The sequence below is a fragment of the Morone saxatilis genome, unplaced genomic scaffold (genome assembly GCF_004916995.1).
Source record: "Morone saxatilis isolate NCDOM2014 unplaced genomic scaffold, NCSU_SB_2.0 Contig21, whole genome shotgun sequence".
NCBI lineage: Eukaryota > Metazoa > Chordata > Actinopteri > Moronidae > Morone > Morone saxatilis.
Genome location: NW_023339774.1, coordinates 14747383 through 14772010, shown reverse-complemented (window position 1 = coordinate 14772010; position 24628 = coordinate 14747383). Strand labels below are relative to the sequence as shown.

At 39.9% G+C, this 24628-nt stretch overlaps 1 protein-coding gene across 1 annotated transcript in view; it reads left to right on the top strand.

Annotated features, from left to right (window-relative positions):
* The first annotated feature begins 9237 nt into the window (after window positions 1–9237).
* Window positions 9238–24628, top strand: part of klf4 (Kruppel-like factor 4) — a 19697-nt gene continuing 4306 nt past the window's right edge. Inside the window, exon 1 of the mRNA XM_035668327.1 lies at window positions 9238–9318. Coding sequence (XP_035524220.1) covers window positions 9238–9318 — 81 coding nt within the window. The remainder of the gene's footprint in view (window positions 9319–24628) is intronic.

Sequence of the window (24628 nt, the reverse complement as noted above, 5' to 3'; positions counted from 1 at the left end):
TGGCTGTTTGCTCTATCCTAACTAGTGGATGTACTGTACTAATGATATGCACATGATCCAACAAAATAAAATGAGCACAACTCTTAAATTCTGATTGCATGTTGTCGACATAAATCATGTGAAGATTACTTTCCAAAGCCTAGATATAGTGTTATGCTTAAGAAATGGATTATGGTTTGGCAAGTTTGGTTCAGATTATGGTTAAGATTGAGAAACTAAAGTTAGGATATGTTTTTTTAATGGTTAAATAAGAAAAGCGTTTCCTAAAAAGTGACACTTCACTCACAGTAGAAAACTCCTCGGTGTGAGTTGGGAATTAAACCCAGGTTAGCAGAGTTTAAGGTCATATCCACCCATTGACCAGCCCAACCACAACACCCTCCACTTTCCACCACGTTAGTTCAATATGAAAACCACTGGCTGTTTCCTCTACTAAATCCTCATGTGGTTGGAGAAATGCCTCACTTTTCATGTACATGAGTATATTTGCATTTTAAAACTTTTCATGCTCATGTACATTTTTGAGGAGTATTGATGGATATGAATGGTTCACATCAAACTACATGCATTAGGTAAAATAAAGAGTTCCTTTAATGATGAAAATTTAACTCAAGACTATCTCTGATTGCAAAATTAAACCCCCTTTGCCAGCTTTTCCTCTGTGTATCTCTGTTCCAAACAGTACTGACAGAGTTCCTAATTAGAGCCAGATACGAGCTGCCAAATTCTTCTCAATGGTTTACTGAGCGCTGATGTCAGAGATGCAGCAGAGGTGAAGGTTGAAGCCAATGATTCAGTTTGCTTGTTAGACTATGAAAAAGTTAACAGGATAATACGGCTTTAACTCTTCCTCCTTATTTGTTTTTGACAGTCGGCTGTACTTTGTATGGAGTTTAAAAAGGCCGTATAAATCTACATAGCTACTCATTCATTTAGATTCATTGTTTTGACCAGAAATTTAATAAAAATCCAATTAACATCCAGCCTTTTGGTGTTTAAATACTTTCAGTCCAACTGGAATCAATCAACTTGGAACAATTACATGTAACTTGCTGGGTTTACATTGTGAACTCGCCAAGACTTTAACAATGTGTTCCTTCAATTTAAATGCTGTGTTTTTACACTGGCCATTTTATCAACATCTTTAAATATGGTTTTAATGGTTTGTTTATCTTGATATTTCACACCTAGAAAAGCAAGATTGAGCTTGAAGCGTCCATGAGCCTGGTGACATAAAAACTGCATCATTATTGCAAGAGAAAGAAAGTAGACAAAGATATACAATTTGAACTGATGAGCTTTTGTACAAATAAAAGCATGTATGAACACTTAAAAGAGTTCTATTAGTGTCGTCTCTTGGCCACATGTGGTTTGGATTTTGGAGAGGTCAGGGGTCATCATACATCTTAATCAGCCAATAATAAGTATCAGCATGAACTCTCACCTCCATCATCTTCAGCCTATCGGTCTCGGCGCAGGGATTGAATCTCAAAAGTCTTTCTCATTAAATTATGTTCCAATAAAGTTAGTTTTCACATTTGCACCATCAGCTGTTTGTAAGTCTTAAGTCTGTTTTTTCTTACTTTACTAATCCCAAATGTGTGTGTGTGTGTGTGTGTGAGGGTGAGGATGTGTAATTTTCTCTTCTTGTATATCTTATTCTTCTTAAAGTTTTATACACAAAGCTGAGGAAATACCAAAAAGGATGATTTAATTTGTTCTTTTGCGGAATTTCTGTGAAGAGGTCAAAAATAGAGGCTCACAGAAAATATATGTGGACAGTATGATGCACTTATGAGACCGAGTCCGTACCAGACGGAAACGACAGAGCAAACATGACACCCTCAGGAGACATAAGTCCGACAGACCCCCCAGACGTCTGTGTGTTCAGCAAATGTGATTAGGGGTCAATTAGGGGAGGAACATTTTGACACATGTCTTATATTTGGAGTGAGAATAATGAGATATCAGCAATGGAGGATGGTGGAGATTTTATGTGTGATATTCAATATGCTGCTGATGATGAAGAGTCCATAAGGTGTATTTAAGATTGTGGCAGATCTCAACTTTACTCCCAACTAAAATGTCTGCTCTTTGATTGCAGTACTTTTATGAATAGCCTGATTTTAGTGCAATTGCTATTGCTGGAATAAACTTGTGTTAAATGCATTAAAGTTTTTGAGTCGACAACTTCTCACACTCTTATTGTTTGGAGCAAAGTTATGTCAGAGCAATTCTGCTTTTGATCCATTGCAGGACCAGGCTTTCATTTTCTTTGGGAATCCGTCCACAACATAGCACATTCTGGTGAGAAAGTACACTTACAAGAGTGACTGACGTGACCTCACATTTATACATGCGTACATAAAGTCAGTAATATGTCGAGGTTTCCTACGTCACTGGATAGCTCTGTGAAACCACTTAAGCAGAGCTGGAAGGCTTGTTTTGGTAAACACTTCTCTAGAAACCACCCCGATCAGAATGTGGCTCAGCAGCTGCTGCCAGAATTAATATGCGGTTAATGACATGGTTTGGCAAGCTGCCCTGTGCTATTGATCCAGTGTGGATTCTTCCAGTCCACTTTATTACCCTAATGTAAAACATTCATCACTGATGATTTCTGCTGTCCAACTCAGCTGGATAGTGTACAGTACATGCAGTATTTTCCCTTTGGCAGCTTTAGGGTTTTTGCACAGAAACAACATATTTGAGATCATCAGATTTACATACTTTTGTCCTCTACACCCTTAAGTGGGTTAAAGGCCACCGGCTAAGAGCCTGGTGCTGTGAATGCTGCTTCAGTTATAAAGTAATATCTTCACAAGTAACAATTGTTTTAGATTTCTGCTCGGCCAGGTAAGCAAAAAGACTGACAATTTATGTCTCACATTATGTAACTGGGTAAAGAGTATTTTGCTTTAGCGAATGTGAAGTATACATGACAACATCTGGAGGTGATTTATGCAGAATGGCAGCATGATATTAGCGCTAATGCCTGACAGCAAGGGATGGAGATAAAGAGAGAGGGTCCCTAAAAGCAGCACAGGCTGCTCTGAATAAAGCAATTAATCCAGGCGTAGAGAGCTGGGATGCTGTCACAGCTTTGAGGTTATAGGCTCATCCATCCATCTCTGTCTGTCTCTCATTCTCTGTCTCTCTGTCCCTGGGATGGGCTCCAGGTGTGTTGTAACTCTGTGGTTGTTTCCATACACTCACTGCACAGGCGCCAGAGTGCTGTGGTTCCTCATGATAAGTTTTCACTAACTGTTGGTTTGGATGAGGCAGTGACACAAAATCAGAGTAACACAGTCTTGGTTAACTATCATTAAGGCAGTTTTGGGTTGAGCTATTCAGACTCATGCCAAGCTCATTAGTTTGACCGACTCAAGCAGTGTGGAATAGCCAGTGAATGCTTGAACCGATGCTCTTTTCTTTCAAATTCTTGTCATCAAATGGCAGTTACACGATTTGATCCAGCACTGCTCTCATTAGTAGAGAAAAACTTGAGCTTTTGAGAAGATCACCGCACTCATGACAGATTGTTAAGGTTCTAGAAAAGCAAAGAATCAAATATAGAGAAGAGAGGTCTCTCCACACTTAGCTTACATGAAAATATTTAATGATAGAGCCAAACTTTTGGTTATTAGCTCTGCATCAGGGCCTATGTTAAAGTTTATAATGACAACAAATGTTAATCAAATACACATGGGAAATGTGGTTTAAAATGGTACTTCAAGTCCAAAAAATATAAATATAACAAAGACCGAGGCTAAAACAATAAAGAAAGCAAATAGGAACTCAAAATAACCAAATAAATGCATATCAAAAATAATAAAAGAGAAGAAATATTACACATAACTTGGAAAAACGGCAATAAAATGCAGTGCCTACCTTCTCAACATATCCCATGAATAGAACAAAACCAACAATCAGTTTATCCCACTAACTAGTACGCCTGTGTAGACAAAGCCTGCATAGAGCTCCACTGTCGTTTAGAAAACAGTAATACTAGAAACACACCACACATTTGCTACTCCAGTTGCAGTTAATACTCACTAGAGCACCAAGTCCATGACTAAGAATATTTCCCAACAAATTCCCAATTTACGCCTTTCATACGGACAAATCTGGTTGGGGCTGAGTGTTACAAATAGGGCTGGGAAGTCGGAAAGTATTGAGAGGCAACATTGTTGGGTTTGATCTTTTCGAGGGATTTATTGAGAAAAACAGAAATAAAGACTTTTGCCAGCCTTCTCCTTTAAGTCTTTTTAGTGTTCTTCCATTTTGGAAATTGTACCGCTTCTTTATTATTGTAATAAAACACTGTTCTCAATAGTAAAAAACACATTTATCACAGAATATCTAAATGCCAAGATCCTCAGATCTACTCACCTTTTATTTTGTCCCCTTTTTTTCCTCTTAAAACTTATTTTCTTAAATTCACCTATCAAATCCCCTTTTTTGCACATGTCATCATATTTTTGCAGCACTTTTCCTGTCTTGCCCCACCATGTGATGCCTCACCCTACTATACCATTCCCTGTCCTGTCCTGTCCCATCCCATCCTGTCTTGTCACGCCTCGCCTTTCCCTGTCATCCCACCCCATCCTGTCCTGTCCTATCCCTTCCATGCCATCTTATTCCTTTCCTCAGACTATTGCCTCTCTTCCCTTTTTCTCCCTTCTCATCAGATCTCTGGCTCTTCTCTGCCCCACATGCCTCTCTCCTTTCCCCCTTTAATAAGTGCTATCACTGTAATATTGACCTTGCGGTTGAAATATTGACAAACACGATGCAAATCTGCCCAGAAAGCACTTTATAAACAGAGCAAAGTAGCCAGAGAAAGCCAAGCTCCGTCTGGCTCAGATTGTTTGAATTAGAGCAATTGCGTCTTTTAGCCTCCCCTCTGCTCCCTCTGCACACACATGCACACACACACACACACACACACACACACACAAACACATACATACTGACATGTGCAAAGGGTGAAGGAATTGTTACAATCCAGCTGCCTCCCATCCGAGGCTCGTCTGCCACTGCCAAGGGATGATGATGCTGATGATGAAGTTGCACTGGACAGCATGCCAGTATTGGTCCCATGATGACATCACAGGCTGATGTCATGCAGACGGGTGTGGTGATTGGACAGGCAGCTGACAAGGGTTATGTGTATTTGTGTGTGTGCGTGTGTGGCTGTGTGTGTGTGTGTGTGTATGTGCACATGTTAGGGCAGGGTGAAAGTATGCAGTGTCCTCTGGGGTTCTCTGCAGTCAGTGACTATTGCATTTGTACTGAAGGAGGAAAGGACTGAGGAAGAGAAGTTTAAGGAGGAGGAGGTGGAAGAGCAGGAGGAAAAGAAGAGGAAAGAAGAAAAGCAGGAAGGAAAATGACAGAAATGTAACGTGATGTAAATGGTAAAAGAGACTAACAAATAGAACTAACAAGACCAAGAGTCTACAGCCATGCAGCTCTGTGAGGCTGTACTTGAGCTAACACCAACATGCTCACAGTGACAATGCTAACATGTTTATCTTCTTAGTTTGGCATATACTAACTATATAAATATAGTTTAGTGGAGACATTTCACACAAAACCACAAATGTTAACCTCATGGTAGCATCATATGAAAAGTCAGGGGATCACTAAAGTCATAGGTTTCATCCTCTGGAAAGTATGAATGTCTGTATAAAATGTTGTTCCGTTCCATCCTGTAGATGTTGAGATATTTTGCAGGATATATAAAAACTTTGACCTGCTGGTGACGCTACAACCAACCAATTGACCAACCAACCCTGCGATCCCTAAAGCCGTTAGCATGGCTAAAATATTAGTGAAGTAGAGAGTAATTATAGTGAAGTTGAAAAGTGTCTGTCCCGTCCTGAGGTACACATGTCACTGGTAACCTTTGAACAAGCTGTAGTCCGGGATTCCGCTTAAAGAGGATCTAGAGCACAACATACCTGTGATTGCATGTTTAATCTTATCTCCCATAGTCTCCCATCGTGGACCACAGACCAGTAGGTTTTCCTTAAAGCTTGTTTTTTTCCTGTCAGTAAAGGTAAAACCTGTGTCATTTCTTGGACTTTGGTTGGCCTCCTTGTGGCCGTAAATTGCACCACAAACCTCCCACGCAGTCCACAAGCGATAAGAGCATATCAGCAGTTGTGGCTGTTCTTTTTTAATTTGATGTTGTCACAACATTTAAAGAAACACACTGTTATATACTGACAGCATATGTAGTTAAATATATTATTATAGGAATGGGTAGGACCTGTGGAAATAGTAACAGTAGACAACCAGGTAGAAAAACTTGTTTCCTCAAAATAGAGGAAAGGACAATGACTCTTTATCAGATAGTATCATGTGTGGGTGAAAGTAGGTCAGTCTGAGAATGGGAGACACAGGTATTCAGGTGTGGGATGCAACTATGGAGTTCAGCTACAGACCACAACCTCACCCATGTATTTGTACATTGCAGAATATGTATCGATAACTGTTTGAGCATTCACATGTGTCGTTTCCTAGATTTGGCACACCTAGAGGATTGCGGTCATTTGCCACTAATTTTCAGAAATTGTAGAAATCAGATATGCCTGCAGAAGATGACAGATAAGAGCATGTTGTGACACCAGTCAGCCTCTGAGACTTTTATTTACCAGTAGCCTACTGGCATTTCATTCAAAGACAAAACTTGACTATGGTAGCCCTGTTTTTACTGGCAGAGCTGAGACTAGCTACCAAACTTTGCACTCATTTTCCTTATTTTTTATTTTTAAGCGTATATCCTTTAAGTGAAGTTTATATTGAATTCAACTGATGTTTCTTTTGGTCAAAAGGGTAGAAAAATAGAAAAATTTAAAACTCAAAACAGCTTTACTATACAGGTACAGGTTACAGGTATACACGTTGATTATATTATAGTGTGTGACTGCTCACATGTATGTTTTTGTCAAACAATGATCAAAAGAGTCACGAACCAGCGAGTGAAATATCCTGAAAGGTATAAATGTATTTTATATCTTAGTACCTACAGCTGCTGAGTCGAAAGTATCTCTGTTGCATAATTTAGGATTTGTTTTGCTGCAATGACGCAACTTCAAATATGGCCCCACAAACTCAGGAGGTCAGTTTATAGACATGTAATTTACTTTTATAAGCTTTAACTTTAGTAGTTGGGAGTCAAAGATGAAGAAACAAAACTAACTCTGCCAATGTTTGAGCAACGCTTCACAGCAGAAAATTGAAAGATTATATGAGAAAATCTTGATACAGCTCTTTAATGTGTTCAAAATGTTTATGAATTTATTCTCTGAAATTGAAATGTACAGTATTGGCTAACACGGAAACATATGGTAAACATAGAGATTTACTGATAAAGTGCAGTTTGGAAGTATTTGGACAGTGATATGACTTTGATTGTTTTGGCTCTACTTCAGAATTTTGCATATGAAATAAAACAATGACTATGAGGTTAAAGTGCAGAATTTCAGTGTTAAGGGTGTTAAAGGTGCCATCATCCATGCTTGTGAACATTGTAGGGATATTCATACACATCCCTCTGGGGGATTGTATTAAAAAAAGGCTACAATTTCAACACAGTTTGTCTGATGTGGATTAAATCTGAAAGGCAACACTTTCCATCAGAGTTATTATTATTTTATTGCAAATTCAATGTGCTGGAGCACAACACTATGTAAGACAGAGCTGGCTGACACAATTATCAGACAACATGACTAAAATAATACTGTTAGAGCCATTTGTATAATGGAGCATGAAGAGAACACAAGTCTTTGACTTTGCTTGTTGTGATGTGTTTTGTTGCCTTGCTATATTAAAAAAAAAAAAATCAGTTTTTAGTAAACGGTTGAAATGAAAAACATGGGCTATTTTAAATGTATGCTTAGACTCTGTACAGTAGCTTAAAGGTCCAGTGTGTAGGATGTAGTGTAATCTAACATGCAGGACTATTTCACAGGTAGTTGTTCATTTCTAGGTAATTTCGTCACTTGCCTGGTCATGACCAAGCAAACAGTCTTCTAGGGAACTTTAGAGATGCTGTCTTGCCTATGCTAAGCTAAACTAACAGTCGCCTGGCTGTAGCTAGCTCACATATTCAATGGGAAAAATGTTGAAGTATTCCTTTAAAGAGATTTTAACATACTAGCCATACACATGCAGCATGGCAGGGGGATTTGACACTAACAGGCGAGGCAGACAGGTAGTGAGGTTTGCAGTGGTTGATTCCTGGCCAGCAGGGTGTGGGTTTACTTACTCTGCCAGTGCCATGTCAAAACTCTGGCATAGGGCTCCACATCCTCTGGTGGGTGGAGACATTCTGTGTTGTCTGGTGATGAAGTGCCCCGTCATGGCAGATGAATGAGGGCAGGGATAAGAGACTTGAGTGGGCATGGATGTCATTTGTAAGCCTCAATGGGTGTACACAGAAAAAAAGATATCCAGCATGTACAAAGTACTTGTGTTTATATTTGTGTGCACAGACAGGAACATGGGTGTGTACATTCCTTGATCATGGCTGGGCCCTTCTTGTGTGTATCCCTCCAGCTGACAGGACCTTCCTGTTGTAGTAATTGTCTTTTCATAGCCAGACTGAGGCGCCCCTTGGCCCAGGGCAGACAAACAGGCAATCACTTTAAAATCACGTGAAACTCTATGACAGCAGAGGAAAGTGAAAGAGAATAGACAGGACTCAAGCTTTGAGGTGAATTTAAGAATGTTAAAATGTCATAGGGCCTGGAGCCCAAGCTGTAAAACACTTAAATCAGCCCTGAAGTGGCAGCAGTCGCTTACATAACTTTTGCTCCATTTTGTTTCTCTTGAACTACACTTATCTGAATCATGGCCCCCGTAAAAGGAGCCATGTATTGTTTCAGAACAGAATAGTAACAAGATTAGACCTAGCTTGGCTTTGTGTGTGTAATAACTCCACCTCTGTGGCATTCATAACACAGGCTTGGGTCACAGTTAAGAGGGAGAGAGGATAAAATAAAGCAACGGCAGCGCTCTTATCCGACGCTCCCCTCCCTTCTCTTTTCCTTCCTGCGAAATCAGATCTGAGCTCTGGCCTGTCTCTCCACCCGGCCCCCCGAGAGAGAGGGGTCTGTCTGTCCTCAGCGCTTCCTCCCCGGCCTCACCAACACGGGTGGCGCTGGGGATGTTGCGTAACTACAGGTTGAAGGCATGGTGTTATGAGGTCATCATCCTGTGACCGACATAATGCCTGACGACTCCTCTCCAGCCAAGCTCAAGCTCCATTCTATCCCTCCCTTCCTGAGTGCATCCTGTGATGTAGTGAAAGTAGGTCTGAGTCTGAGGTTAAGTCATTCTCTTGCTACAGTAGGTGCGCATACAGGCGGTGGAAACAATAACACTGAGAATAATTCAACTCAACAAAAAATACCATAAAGCTGACCTTCTGACACCATCTCGACAAAGAATAAAAAGTGAAGGTTAGCATAGCAAAGTTAGCATTTATTAAAGAGCTATTGTATTATGTTTGTAACCTCAAGTATGTTAACTGCTTGTTGGATTACCTAACAGTCACTAAAACTCCTCCTGCCACACCTTTGTGGCTGCCTACAATTTTTGTATCTTTCCAAAACAAAACAATCCAACAAGTACACCCACTTTGTGTCATGTTCGTCCAGGTGTGAAATTGTATCAAAGTTGGCAGGATTTGAACTTCTCTCTCAAGCTCTCTTTTTTCACAAGATTTTAACCATATGGTGGTAAAGTCTGTCCACCAGACTGATGGATTCCTCCAGTGCCACCAGAAGGTTCACATTTTTGGTTTTTAATGAAATATCTTTCATCAAAAACTCAATTATTTGATGGATTGCAATTAACTTTGGCACAGTTGTTAATAGTGCTGATAGGATGACCTGACTTTACTTCTAGTACCACCAGCAGATCAAACTTTTCACTTATCTTGAGAAATATCTTAACATACAGTATATTTGGTGATTTCATGACTTTCTTCTGGTGTCACCATGAGGTTGACAACATCTGGATAATTATTAAATAGACTGCCAATAAAACTTGGTACAGACATTCGTGCACCCCTCTCACTTTTGTGATTCCTGAACTTTTCCTTAGCGTCATCATCAGGTCAAAATGTCAGTTTGTACCATAATGTACTTTGGTTTCACCAAATACCTACAAAAATAATGACATTCCCATCAGCATGTTAGCATTGCCACTGTGAGCATGTTAGCATGCTGACGTTCACATTTACCTGAAAGCACCTCTGTGCACAGTGTACAGCTTCACAAAGCAGCCAGCATGCTTTTAGACTCTTAGTTTTGTTTTACAATTACACCTGTCACATTTTGTGCGTGTGCAGCCAAAGACAATACCAGGAATGCGTTAACGAAGAGCCTGCTAAAAGTGTGCGCCATCATCTATGATTGTATGATTTTTGGCACATTAACTCCAACTGTTTGTCACAGAAAGCATAATTCTATCTTGTGCTACTTACTAAGAGAGGAAATATTATATTGTGACACCTTCTAACAACTCACCATGGAACATCATTGAACTCTGCTTTTGGATTGGTGCCGACAACCTCTGACGATATAAAACTGTGTCTTTGTGCTTATCAATCATAGCATCAGGGAACTCAAACAGGAAATGTTTTTTTAATGACCACGCTGCCCTTGTACCGTAACGCTGTGCTACCCAATTAGCTGCCAATAATTACACGCTCATGTGTATTTCAGAAATGGACCTTAGCTCTGAGCACAGTTATTAGTTTTGTTTAGACAGAGAAGCGGACAAAGTCACAAAAGGTCTCTTTGAGAAGCTCCTCAGGTGCTTTTTGTCATTGCGGTCAGCAGCCTTATCTGATGAACTGTGAGATGAAGCTAGCATTCTGGGGTCCACTTTAACATTTCCTACTGCAAAAACTAAAACATTTTGTGCTGCAGATTGTCACAACATGGAGTGGAGACCAAGTGGCGCACTGAAATGGTGATAAGCATCAAATTGCTCCTGTCAGCGACAAAAAACTTCTGTTTCTCACATTTTGCGGCTCAGGCCATGGTCCTTAGAAAAAGGGAGCCTTTTGAAAAGGAGCTGAATAAGGCACGTTATGGAGTGAGCAACAGAAAAAAAAGCTATCACAGCATTTAGGTAAGAAATGACAAGCGGTCGGACAATTTAACATCTATCTTAATTCACAAGTTTAATGTGTGAGTGTAGGGGTTTCATTACTTTCGCTTGGCTCCTTTCCTTTGCCATATTTACATACTCATAAATGAGACTTTTTACAGGGATCCTAAAAATGAAGTACCTTAGAAAAATAATCAGTAATGTGTGAGCAAACAACTAAATTCACTTTAACACCTAAACTGAAATGAGAGAGGAGTGGCCCCACAGACTCTCTTGTATGGTTGGATAATGTGGGCACAGTATATCACATGTAATATGAGTCTGTACTTGGATTGAGCAACGTCATACATTGCATCTTTACCATATAATGCATTCTTGATATTTTTTCTTCTCACTGAAGATGCCTCTTCAGCATTTTCTCACTGCTCAGTGGTGCTATTTTTCTATCCCGTTTCTATCACTGGTACTGAGCCAGTGTGTGTACAGTTTAAGATAAAAGGCTGCTCCTATCTGTGGGCAGAGGGTGTGTACACTAGATCAGCACGCACATTATCGTCAAGCGAATATTTACTCTTTGGCCTGGTGCCCTATCTTCTCACGATGGCATCTGACATGGTTTCTGTGCCTCCATTCTCACTTAACATGTCACAACTGTGGATGGTGTCATACTTTGATCTGAGCTAAAGTCAAAGTTTTACATTCCTGTTGAGTTTTTCCTCAATGTTAGAACATTACGAGAGCAGGGTTGTATACTGTCATATGAACAAGCTGATACAGTGACTGCTTTGATACTTTGTGAAGCCAAGTGTAATAGTATTGCTGGCAGTGGCCACTGTGACATTTTAATTTAGGTAACACCCTCATTATAGCTTAATGGGGCTGTAAGAATGACATAATACTACAGAGACCCTCAGCTTGATGGAAAACCCCCTTGACAATGATCTTTCTTTGACCCATAGTTGTATTACTACGTCCCCAACACCTGCTTTTTTCACTCTTCAACTCTTTCTCCCTACTTTCATTGTCCCCCTTTCCCTCCCTCCACATCCATTTTTTCTCTTCATGAGTTTGCTTTTCTGCTGCTGCCTCTCTGTTCTTTGAATCTCACATCTGCCTGTGTTTTTCCCCTTTCCTATTTATTTTCTTGTTCTGTACTGGTTTTATCATCTCATTTTCAGACTCCTTACTTCCTTTTTTTACAGTGTGACACTTACACTGTGAGACAGAAAGCAACTAAACAGCTTAACATTTCCATGGAGACGCTTTATCTACGTTATGATCTAAGCCTCCTGCCACAGTTAGCTTCTTTCTGTTTTTGAACATACCCGTCATTTACACCAGCTTGGCACCAGAAGCGAACAGTACAACAGCGATCATGATGAAAATGAAGACAATAATACTGGTAAGAGTAATGGAATACTACTCTCAGGTCTGTAGCGGCTGCTTACGCACATATAAGAATGAGTCACAGGGAGGGGAGGGTCCTCCCTCCCTCTGCAACTTTGTGGTGAGGTATTAACATAGTGAGGAAAAAAAACTGGTTTGACAGACAGTTACACAATCTGGATTCTTTGTTATGGAACGTAGGGTAAGTCGAGGTGGATGTGTTGATGAGGGGTATTCATGCACATTACTGTACTGTGTGTATGAAGAAATATCAAAGAAGCTGGAGATAAAGAGAAAAGTTGAAGGAGGAAAAATAAAAATAAATATAGTATTTGGAAGAGATGATATTTTAATTTAATCCACCCTCCATAAATTTAGCTTGCTGTGTACTTTACATTAAAGGAGAATAATGGTTTATTACAACTCTGTTCTTATTTTCATAGTTTTGACCATTTATATCAGTTATTTTAATATAGTACTCATCAAAGTAATCACTGAGATCTGGGCCATCGCTAATCTGAATACAGATCAAACAGGTTGTGGACAAGCCAACAGTTAAACCAGATTAACCGAACCACTTTATTGAGAGGTTAAACAGAAGTGAGGGCGCTTCAAATGTTGTTAATAATCAGTCATGGCACAAGAAAACTGTGTGCGCACAACTAAGTCATTGTTTTGTGTCAGCTGAGGCAGGAAGTTGGCCTGTAAACTGTGTTGGATGTTAACAATGGACAGTTGAGGCTATAATTTTACAGTTGACCTGTGTTTTCTCTTCCCAAAGAGTTTGATTAACCTGGGGGGTTTGAGTAAAGCCATTATGCAAACTGTTGTGCTTCTTGCCCATTTAACTTCTTTTTAGTGATGCTAGCTGCTTGGCTAATGGCAGTCTGTCAGTCGCTACAGAATGTGTCTAAACGTCAAATGTTATTCGATGGATTGCCATGATATTTTCTGCAGACATTCATATCCCCAAGATGATGAACTGTAATGCCTTTTTGTGATCACCTGACTTTTCATTCAGCGCGATCATCGGGTCAAATACTTGGCAGTTTGTATAAATGATTTTTTTAACATATTTGTACTGGCCTGAAGGATTTTATAACCTGATTGGAGAAGTTTAAATGAGTTATGGAGGGGGTGTGAAGGGTCCTGTGTGGTTGCTTTATGTCTAACTGCCTGGGTGTAGAGATCTGATAGGTGCCCGTTTTTTTAGCATGCTGATGTTAGCATTAGACAATAAGACAATATGTTGTAATAAACTGTACATTTCTTTTAACTATTTGAATAACCACAAACATTTGCAAAAAAACTTCTTCAATGTGACCATGTTCAAGAACCTCTCCGGAGGGGGAAACAGAGGTGAGTGGCTCTAAAAATAGCTCTGTTCCCAGCTCTGTGACAGAGAGAAACTAACACACTTAACTATAAGGTCCTAATACAATACACTGCTCGTCTTTTCCTCTTTTACACACACACAAGCCCATGCAGAATGAGGAAGTGAGGATAGTCATAGCTCCTGGGTTTGTGTGAGCACACCAACACAACCGTTTATCCCAACGACACTTTAGTCACAACAGGTACACACACTGTTGACTGTTCTTCTCTTCACGTCATCTCATGCACTTGTTTGCTCTATGTAAGAAGGAGCCCCTCACTTATTCAACAAGAAAAAACAAATACAAGGGCAGCTGAATGAGCCCTTTATTGTTAACATGGGTGCGCTTTAAATAGCAAAAATTACTTTTTCTTGCTGTATGCGAATGTGGTGACACTGGTGCCGAAGCCTCCAAGACAAACAAAAAGTTGTATTTTTCCCTCAGCATTCAGAGTGAGGTGTGTACGAGTGTGCTTGCGCATAAGCTTACATTGTGTTTGCATGCCCACGTCTTACTGGCTTTTTGTCAAGTTCCATAATATGTCTACATCTCACCACAGCACAGTATCCTGCATCACATTTTCCCTGGTACAGATGTAGCTCACGTCTGCCATGTATGTGAGCAGGCATACATGCTGTAGCTTGGCATTGTGGGGTAGTGGAATAAGTCCACACACTCTCACACGCCGTCAACAAGCTGGAGAGAGTCCACTCTGGCTGTAAGGTCTATAAACCAACGCATGGCAACAAGGTCACATAGTTAGAAAAAACCACTGTGTGAGTCACACAGTTCTCTTAAAAAGTCTGGTGGCTTGAGGTATTGTTGGAAAAAGCATGCAGTGAGAAAAAGTAAGATATCTTTCAAGATTATATTGTCAACTAATGAAAGCATTCATTGAAAACCAATTGTAGAAGCAGTAGATTCCTCCAACAAAGCTGGCATCACCTCAGGTTCCAATTTGGCGCGTACACCCAGGCAAAATGGCAACTTTGCAGCAAATGATGCTTTAAACACTGCAGCTTGTGGAGGCAATGACCAGTAACACATATTACAAAAATAGTCTCATTCACCATTTCACCATACAGTCTCAACTGACATAGCCCATACCAAACAGTGATATCTGATTACCTGCCCTTTCGTGCAAGTTTTTGGTCACCAGTTCCAGATTTAGTTCCTGGATTTGAGAAGCTTTGTTCTTGCACCTACTCTGCCCTGCTAAAAAAGAGAGTTGAATGATTACCCACCCCATGATCTGCTGCCATTACAATTCACAATCTCCTCCAATGGCAAACAAGGCACTAAGCAGACTAGTCACAATGAGTATACTGGCCTTTGCATGGTGATAGGGAAATAATAATAATCTTAAGTAACACAGCAAATACGTTTGTGGTTTAATAATGTATTCATCCATCTCTCAGAGAGTGAACTTGATAGGTTAATACTGATATTTGTTGTTCTGCTGTAGTGAAAGCTCACTGTTTGCCAAAGCTCTAAAGCTCTAACAGTATCATGTACATATGACAGTGTTCCTGTGCCAGTAGCTGAAAACTGAGACAAGCAATGTGACCAGGATCAAGTGTTGATCTTACATCAGTTGCAGTGGTCTGACATGCTTTTTCCAATGTTTCCAATACTTCTTCTTCTTTACACAGTTCACCCAGTTTCCCACCAAAAATCAATACAATTTGAAAAAAAGAAACACATTATTCAGAGTGCTAAAACAGACTTAGATGTATTTCCACTGATGGCCGAACTTTAATGATGACCATGTTTTTGTCATGTTTATGTCCATTTATGTGGAAGGTTTTGCCAGGGGAATCCTAATTTAATTCCTAACTTAACTTCTTAGTGTGTTTTTTTTCCCTCGAGCCTATTTGATTACAGTACCATAGTCTACAAGCTGCGTCATGAATGTCATTAACAGTTGGTGAAATTACTTTGATGCCTTCCCTATTGATCGCAGTGGGTATGAAATCAGAAAGTCTCTGATGTCTTTTCAAAAATTCCCGCAGATGAAGAGTGTTTTGCTGATGTGGCAAATTTCCCATTTTGGTTCTAAAGAATGTGAACCTACTAATTTAGTTCGCTTCTAACAGCCAGTTTTCTTTTCAGACTCATTAAATCCATGTGTCTAATGAACAGCCTGTGTAGTAGCTCACTCTCTCTGTCTCTCTCTCTCTGTATGAGTGTGTGCACATGTGTGTGTCATGTTAATGCTTGATTGAAACTTTACTTCGGCTTCAAAGGAATCGCTAGATATTTTGTTAAATGGGCTTATTTGCTTTCTTGCAGAGAAGCTTGATACTCCTCTAATGTCTGTATGCTAAAAATTTAGCTTATCTTAGCATGAGGGCTGGAAAAGGTAAACCAGGCTCTGTCCAAAGGTAACAAAACCCGCCTCCCAACACATCTAAAGCTCACTAATTAACACGCTATATTTCCTTTGCCTGGCAACTGGTCTCGTGAACATGAACCTATACGTACAACAGCGTTTTTTACTCTTTGTTTTTTTGTTCAGATTGAATCAAATAATATGTTAATTACTGAGCTTTCCTCGCCAGCTTCAAGTGTCTTTATGATAAATGGCATGGTATCAGATTCTAACAATCAATATAAATTTGACCAAATAGGTCAGTTTTATGAAATTTTATTTCACAGTTAAGTATTTCATTGAGCCAAAATAGCTCTGAGTTTAAGAGAGAGAGACAGTTAGTGAGAAAGGGTGGAGAGAGAGAGGGGGCTGTTAGCTCATGAGCTGGTGGCCCATCTGGTTTGAGTTACTGAAACCCCCCTCCTCAATTAGACTCAGCATGATGTCAATAAAACGTCAGACTGGAGAAGCTATCACTTAAATTGGGCCTGTCAAGTATTGTTCTTTCCTCAGCATTCCAGCGGGGTCGATCAATCTGAAATGATTTGTAGTTTGATTATGGTAACCACAATGTGCCATTTCTGATCTGATTGGACACTTGGCTTGAAACCGTTGCCATAAAAGTTGTTTGCCTATTTCTGGGGATATACAGTATACACACAGAGAAAATGCACTGAGGAAGGAAAACTAATGACACTGAGAAAAAAAAAGAAATATGTTTCTACTTTGAACTTTAACATATTTTTTTCTGACTATAATTTTCCATGTCTCTCCTCTTAGTCCTTCACAACATTCCTCTTTTTTTTTTTACTCTTCCAAAGTTTTGCCATCTAGCTCCCAGATTTATGCTTGAATATTAAAGTTCATACCATTGGGAGGTTTGGAGAAACAGTGGTGACATTTATGTTTCTCCTCTCTTATTGCACAGCGAATTTATTAGGAGTTCCTTGCTTTAAGCAATGGGAGTTTCCCAACAAGACTGTCTCCTCTCTCCTACCATGGATCATCCTGAAGCGCCTATGTGCTGATATTCAAGATTATTATCATCCCTCCACATCTCTGAATGGTTGCACCAATTGCAGGCATGTTTCCAGAGTTAATCCAGGGCCTGAAAAACGGCAATCCATGGAAAAGGTTGCACATTCCCAACCGCTCCCAGTGGGAAAACAGGAGAGTCCACACCTTCTCAGGAACGCAGAGGCCTACTACCCTGAAATCTGACAACAATTACCACATGTATTTCAGCATATTATAATGCCAAGCACTTTATCTGCAGACCATGTTCAGCCAGTCTGGAGATCATCAGCAGATGATGGGTAGGCTATTTGGTAGTTGTAACTGTAAAAGCTATGCATTCAAAGTACTTAGGCGTCAACTGTTGGAGAGCTCAACATTTACTTGCTTAAATGCTTAAAATTTCAAGCGCAAGCAGGCTCAAAGCTCTGTAAATCACAACTCTGGACTGTGTCGCTGAACCCGAGCCTTTATCAAATTGTATCTCAAAATCCACAAACATAAAGATTTAATCAAGTGTTGTGAAAATGTGACAGCCATGGTTTAACAGCAGTGCACCAAGAGCACAGACGACCATTTAGCTGCCTCTGAATCAATGCCAGGACGTTCTTGAAGGTTTGAAAATGCTGGTGATTGACATAATTGCTGTGCAGCAGGGGTCTGATATAGGCTCATACAGAGAAATAAAAAACGTTCATACTCATATGTTTCTATAGGAACCTCACTAACATTGTAAAGATGTGGTCTTGGTTTACTGACAGCCTGTACACTTAGCTTTTATGGTACAAGCGTGACTGAAAGGGTTCGTGTTAAATTAGATTGTTCTATAGCTCATGTTGCTGTGGAATATACTTTTTAAGACATAGATACAGGGTGGACAAAATAGTGGAAACATTTTAAGATAAATCACTTTTACTGCTAACATGCTACAGATGTGGATCATATTTACTTGCTGATTAGCTGAACTATAGGGAACAATGTACTATACATTTCCAACCTGTTGGTCAGCTTCAGCTTGTGAATGCAATACTTGTTTTCTGTTGCAGTGTTTACCACACGTTATCATGATTTCTGAGATTGTTTCTATTCCATTGTTTTTTTCCTGCTCATGCACTTTCTGCACACATGACTTGGCCTCCTTGGAGCTCAGTAAATTGTCTCCTATTGGGCTGAAACTTTGAAAACTCATATCAAAGGGATGATTGCCAGATGCTGAAGACTGGTATTCAACCTTAGATGACCGGTGTTTGACTCAGCATTTGTAAATGTCATTAAAGCACCGAAGGAAGTTCCTTTCCTTGTTTACATTATGTTGTCTACCTCTGGATAGATAGTACACACAGTATCCATTTTATTAAGGATGCTGATCTGTTTATGCAGGTGAGGTAACCATTTGGACAGTGAGTCACATTTAAATAAAACAAAAAGTATAAAGCATGAAAAATCAGGTTGAGGGGTTCAGTAATTTAATGTTCAGCACGTTTAAGTCCAAGATTACCAAGATTGTGAATTCTATTTCACAATCTTTTGATTATTTTTCCATTTCTAAACCCTACATGCATCTCAGGTTGAAATGGAAAGTAATTTTGTTATTATTAGTAAGTTTTACAAAAGCACCATATTTCAGTTTGACATTCCATGGATTCAGAAATCTTTCTCCTTTTAAATTCGAATCCTCCCTGAATGTGAATCCCACTTTTTCCAAGTTTTCCTAAACTTTGACTCTGTTAGTGTCCACCATTTAAGTGGTTTCAACATCAAATATACTGCACACTAAAAATCCCTTTGGGTTATATAGCACAGACTGAGTTAGCCCAGTACCAATGGGTTGAGAATCAAGCAAACCCAACAATAGTTGTAACCTATTTGTTTGAGTAAATGCTTTTCATATTACTGTTGGTAAGTGTTATAAACTGAAATATAGTTCTTTTGGCCCAGTGACACAAGAAGCTCAAGTTTGGTGTGCATATGACATTCTAAGCTACAAAAGTAATAGAGACATGTAAGTTTAAAATGAACTATATATATTAGTTTGCAACCATTAAAGTAATTTTTAATGTGTGTGTGTGTATATCAGACACAAATCCACTGATTTTATGTGAATTTAAATTAAGCTGACAGTGGGGCATGCTCATCCATTTGACCATTTGACATGTGTCCGCTGTGGATTTGAAGCAATACAAATGAGTCAAACATCTCAGTCTATGATGGTGAGGCTGGTACTAATTTTGCTGGTAGTGAGGTTAGTGCAAATTGAGACACGAACCAGTCCAAGTTCTCTGTATGTCAACAAGGTGAGCTCATGGGAAGTCCCTGATTCTCCCATGTCAGACAGACAGAGAAACACATTTTCTCCAGCTCTGGCAGACCAGTCCCAGGCCTTTTCTTTTTAGAGGCTTCTAATCCTGGCGGGTCCCTGGTCTGACGTCACAGGGCCCTCCCCCCACCCCTCCGTCTGTTGATGTGCTGTACCACACTCTCATTTCCTCCGCAGCTCACGAACGCCAATCTCTGCTCGGGTCCTTTAGGCCTCTGACGTCTGAGCATCTGATTAAAACAGACTGCCTCATCTGGCCAGCTGAGGGGGTTAAACTTTGGAGAAAGGAGGGGCTGAGAGAATATGTGGGCTGGTGTGGGTTTGAGGCAACCAACCAAGCTCCCTCTCCTCCCTTTATTCGCTCTTCCCCACTTCCCTTCTTCTATGTCTCTCTTTCAGCTGCATCACATGACCAGGAAGTGTGGCTCCCCTCCATTTCCCCTCCTGACAGAAAGGAAATATTGTAACAGAGGGGGCCGGCGCTGGGCTCTGTTACGTCGCTGGTTAAAAATAACTGGCATATTTAAGGCTGCCGAGGAATCCCAGGGCAGGCAAAGGCTGGACAGCCTGCCGCCCGGCAGGAGCTCTCTCCTCCCTCTCAGTCTCTTTCTCGCTGACTTCTCACTCCCTCTGCTTCCTTCTCTAAACCCATTTAACTTTACACAAGGCCTGCAACATGACCATGACCACCACCCTATACCTTAACCACATTTTCCTACCCCTGTGGAAGCCCACCACAGAATTATATGATGTGCTGAAAGCTCAGTGTTGGTTGGTTGCATCTCAGCCAGGCCGCAGCTCTGTCCAGCTATAGAGGCTTGGCTGGGACTATCCAAACAAACAGCCCCCACTGACTCAGACCTCATCCATATGCATACCATCACACAGCAGAACTGTCAACCGGCCCCGTCTGTTAGTATAGTAGCCCTTTGGAAAATAAATACAGAGCTATTTTGTCATAAAAATGACCAGAGCTAATTTCTGTCACTGTGATGATTTATGTACTAGGTTTCCACTTGCTGGTGAATGTCTGGACCACAGTAACAGGTGTGGTGAAGTCTGTGGGCCTAAAAACAGTGTTGAGCCGAACACTAGGCCTAGATCTAGTGTTTCCAGACAGTTTCGATTATTATTATAGATTATTAGAAATTCAAAAGTCCAGCAGTCCTGGTCAATCATCCCAGATCAGGTCACTCCTGTTCTAAGATGATTGGTGAAGACAATGTCAAAGATGATTTCTGACAATAAAGATTATAAATGGGCACTTAAGTGATGTTATAATAATAATAATATAAACCCACATGACTTGTAATGTGAATGTGGTACACCTAAAAGTTTTTTAGTTTAGTTACAAATGTACACTTGCAGATGCTGCCATTACAAGTATGATATGAAACAAATGTCTCTAGTTTGTGGAGCTGAAATAATTAGTCAATTAATTGAGTAACAGAAAATTAATCAGCATCCTATTTTTCACGCAAAAAAAATAATTTTAAGGTTCTCCCGTTCGTCTATAAATACCCTTATGAACTGACCCCCTCCTATATTGCAGACCAACCCCTTATTCTACATCCAGGTCCCTCAGGTCGGCTGACTTAGTGCTCCTGGCTGTTCCACGTTCCAAACTCAAGCTCAGGGGTGACCACACCTTTGCTGTTGCTGCCCCTAGACTGTGGAACAGCATCCCCCCTCAGATCAACTCTGCCCCCTCCATTGACTCAGGCTCAAAATATACTTTCGATCTCTAGCGTTTGTTTTGGACTGTTGGTCAGAAAAAACAACAAATGTGAAGCTGTCACCTTGGGCTCTGGGTAATGGTGATGGACATTCTTCACTTTATTTTCCACATTTCCCAGCCTAAATGATTCGAATAAATCATCCTTAATTGCCCCTTAAAGTTTGTATCATAATTGAATATCTGATCAGCAGCATGGTTTTCATTATTATGGTTTCTTTATGAATTTCCCGCCTGAATGATTGTTAATGATCTTTGAACAGATGTCTGTGTTAGATATAAAAGCAAAAGGAGGAGTTAGGTGAAATGACTTCTTTTTTCTTTTTTGTGCAAAACCAGTAAAGTCTTCTTCTTTCTGAGATGGAGAAATATGACTCTGACAAACAAAAGAACTGCAGAACCGGAGGAAAAGATTATTACAACTAGACCTATAGTCGGTGCATGTTGCCTGAGCTGCTCAAAGGTTCGTAGGCTTTGCACAGGGTGACAAAAGAGACAGAAAGTTCCTACATGCGTAATTGTATTAAAGCTAATGTGAGGTGGAGTGGAGGGAAGTGCAGCACTAAGAATCAAAAAAGCTTGACTCAGCTTTCAAGAATTAAGGAAAGAATGAAAGCTATTTTTTAATTACTGAACAGCATCTGGAAGAGAGCAGTGAAAACCTCAATATCTGGAGTTATGATCCACTGGTACTCATATTCACTTGGGTGCTTTCCAGGAGGGGGAACTTCACTGAGGGACACCGGTGGAAACCATGTCAGTCGCATGCACACCAAGGAGGAGGAAGCCGAAATACTCCAGAGTTGTGCAGTCGAGTTATTTGACTACTTACACTCTATTTACATAATATCAATGTTCACAACTGTGAGACTGGATTATAAACTGTGTTTGATCTCGATTTGAATTATTAGCATAACCACAGAAAATGTCGGCTGTGCTGAGACTGTTTCGAAAATGCTAAATGTCTAAGCAGTCGAAACTCTAGGCCCAGCCAAGAACAGCACCTGAGCTCACATTTAAAACAGTAATTGTGTTGAAGGGGCTTCTTCATGATGTCCTGACACTTAAATTTGATCCACGCTGATAAGCGCACACAGAAACAACATTATCATGACACTTGTTGAAGTAATGAGAGGAAAATGTGACACCTCTGAAGTATCAAGTTAATACCCAACAATTGTCCTTGTTGTTACAATAACATTACCTCAATATCTCCACATCCGATTCTAGGATTCTTGGAATTACGTCACCAATACCTTAAACATAATGTCAATATCTGGAGTGACACAATGCCCACAATGAATCACAAGTTAGTCAAGTTTGCACTTTAATACTCTCGCTACTTTCAGTTAATACTGTAAGTGTTGCATCAACATATTCCATACAAGGGTTTGGTGTGAGTTTCGAAATCACCATGACTTCATTGTGTCAAGAATAGCAAACACTGGTGTCATCTTCTCTCCCTTTATCTGTTTTCTCTATTCCTCCTCTGTCATTATTGCGACGCAAAGCACCTCAGTTGTCAAAGTCAAGCCTTTGTTTTCAGGATCATTTTCAAAACCATTATCTCCCACCATAAAGAATTGGCTATAATGACATAGCTTTCATTGTGCTGTAGGAAACAGGCCTTCAAGAACGAGAGATATAGTGCAAACATTGTGGGTATAAAGCCATCACTTCTCACCACTTGGAAAAGTAAGTTGAAGACAACACAAATATTACCATTTGGATACACATTAGAATAAGTGTCTCACTGTTAATTAAATCAAATGGTGCATGGGTTGCCCAACAGGATACACATCTATTGACAAAGTTCCCTAGCTATTGTAGTCTATATTTTTCCCACCAGCTTTTGTTTGCCAACCAGATAAACGTGCATTCATGCAATCCAAAACTTTGAATGAAGACACCATACAATGACAGCAAATGTGTCCTGTTTAAGTGACGGCATGTTTGTTTGACATGCCTAACGGACAAGATCCTGATGCAGCAGGATCAGCAGCAAGCGTTTGTTTGCTCTTGCACTGAACTCTTGAGTAAATGTGTCTAATTATGTTGGACAGAGAGGTTTGTGTTAGCTTGCTAGCTCTGAGCAAACAGTGCCTGAACCCAATTCAAACTTGACACTGAACAGTTCTCAGCATTTCCAAGTTACCAGGAAAGGTAAGTTGTTTTCCCATACACAGTAGTGGTAAATTAAGCCTTTTTCATGGGGATTTACTTTTTGATAGTGGGAGAGAGTGTGATTTGCAAGGGCAGCATACTGTTTAACAGGGTTAGGGCTACTTGCTATAAAATTGGTGTAAACAAAAAAGTAGACGCACAGAAGCCTTGGGTATGGACTTTTATTCAGATTAGGCCTATTTGTATGTTCCTTTAAATCACATCAGTGTGACATTTGTGTAAAGAATTTGACTATGCATAATTTATGTTTGCTATGTACAACATATGTGCATATAGGCCTACAGTATGTCTGTATACACGTATAATGTAGAATTATAGACTTGTGTTACTTGCTAAATTAAGCATAAAGCTGACTGTAAAAGTAAAAATAACATTCTTATGATATTGTATTAATAATGTAATAATAAAAAAATAAAAAAAATAAATGTTGCTTTGTAAGTGCATGCATGTGATGCATGGGAATTGGCTTCTGTTGCAGTCTTCTGTTGTAATATAAACCCAACGTTTACCCACAATACATAATTGCAAGTATAATTAACTATAATTCCTATGACTGGTATAATCATTAGTAGACCTATCTATTATCACTTGCCAACAGATTAACCTATACTTTCGTAAATGCCAGATCAAGAGGTGGGCAACCTGCAGCTCCGACTAAAAAGGATATGAATATATATAATATGTGGATACTGTTATTTTTAAACATTTTCATGTAAAGGTGAAAATCCATAAAAAAAGAAAAGTCTTGGAAAGAAAATTGGTTATGCTTGATCTGTGGATTCAGATCCAGTCAATCAGCATTATAAGGCTGGAATAACCTGCCCCAGATTAATAACAAAGTGTTATTATTTAATAAATGTAATAGAGTACAGGTTCACCCACCCACCTAACCTGTAGCCCCTCAGTGTGAGTTAGTTTTTTTGAGTTTTGTGAGTATCTAATGAAATAGGCTAATGGCCTTAAAGGTGATGCCCATTGCCCGCAGGTGACCCAACCAGACATTATTATTCCCATTATCATGCGCTCCTTCACCCACATTTCACAGGTACAACAGCAGTAAGGAGGTACCGTTGCTATGAATACAAACAAACCTCTCTCTTTCACCCTCTCTCTCT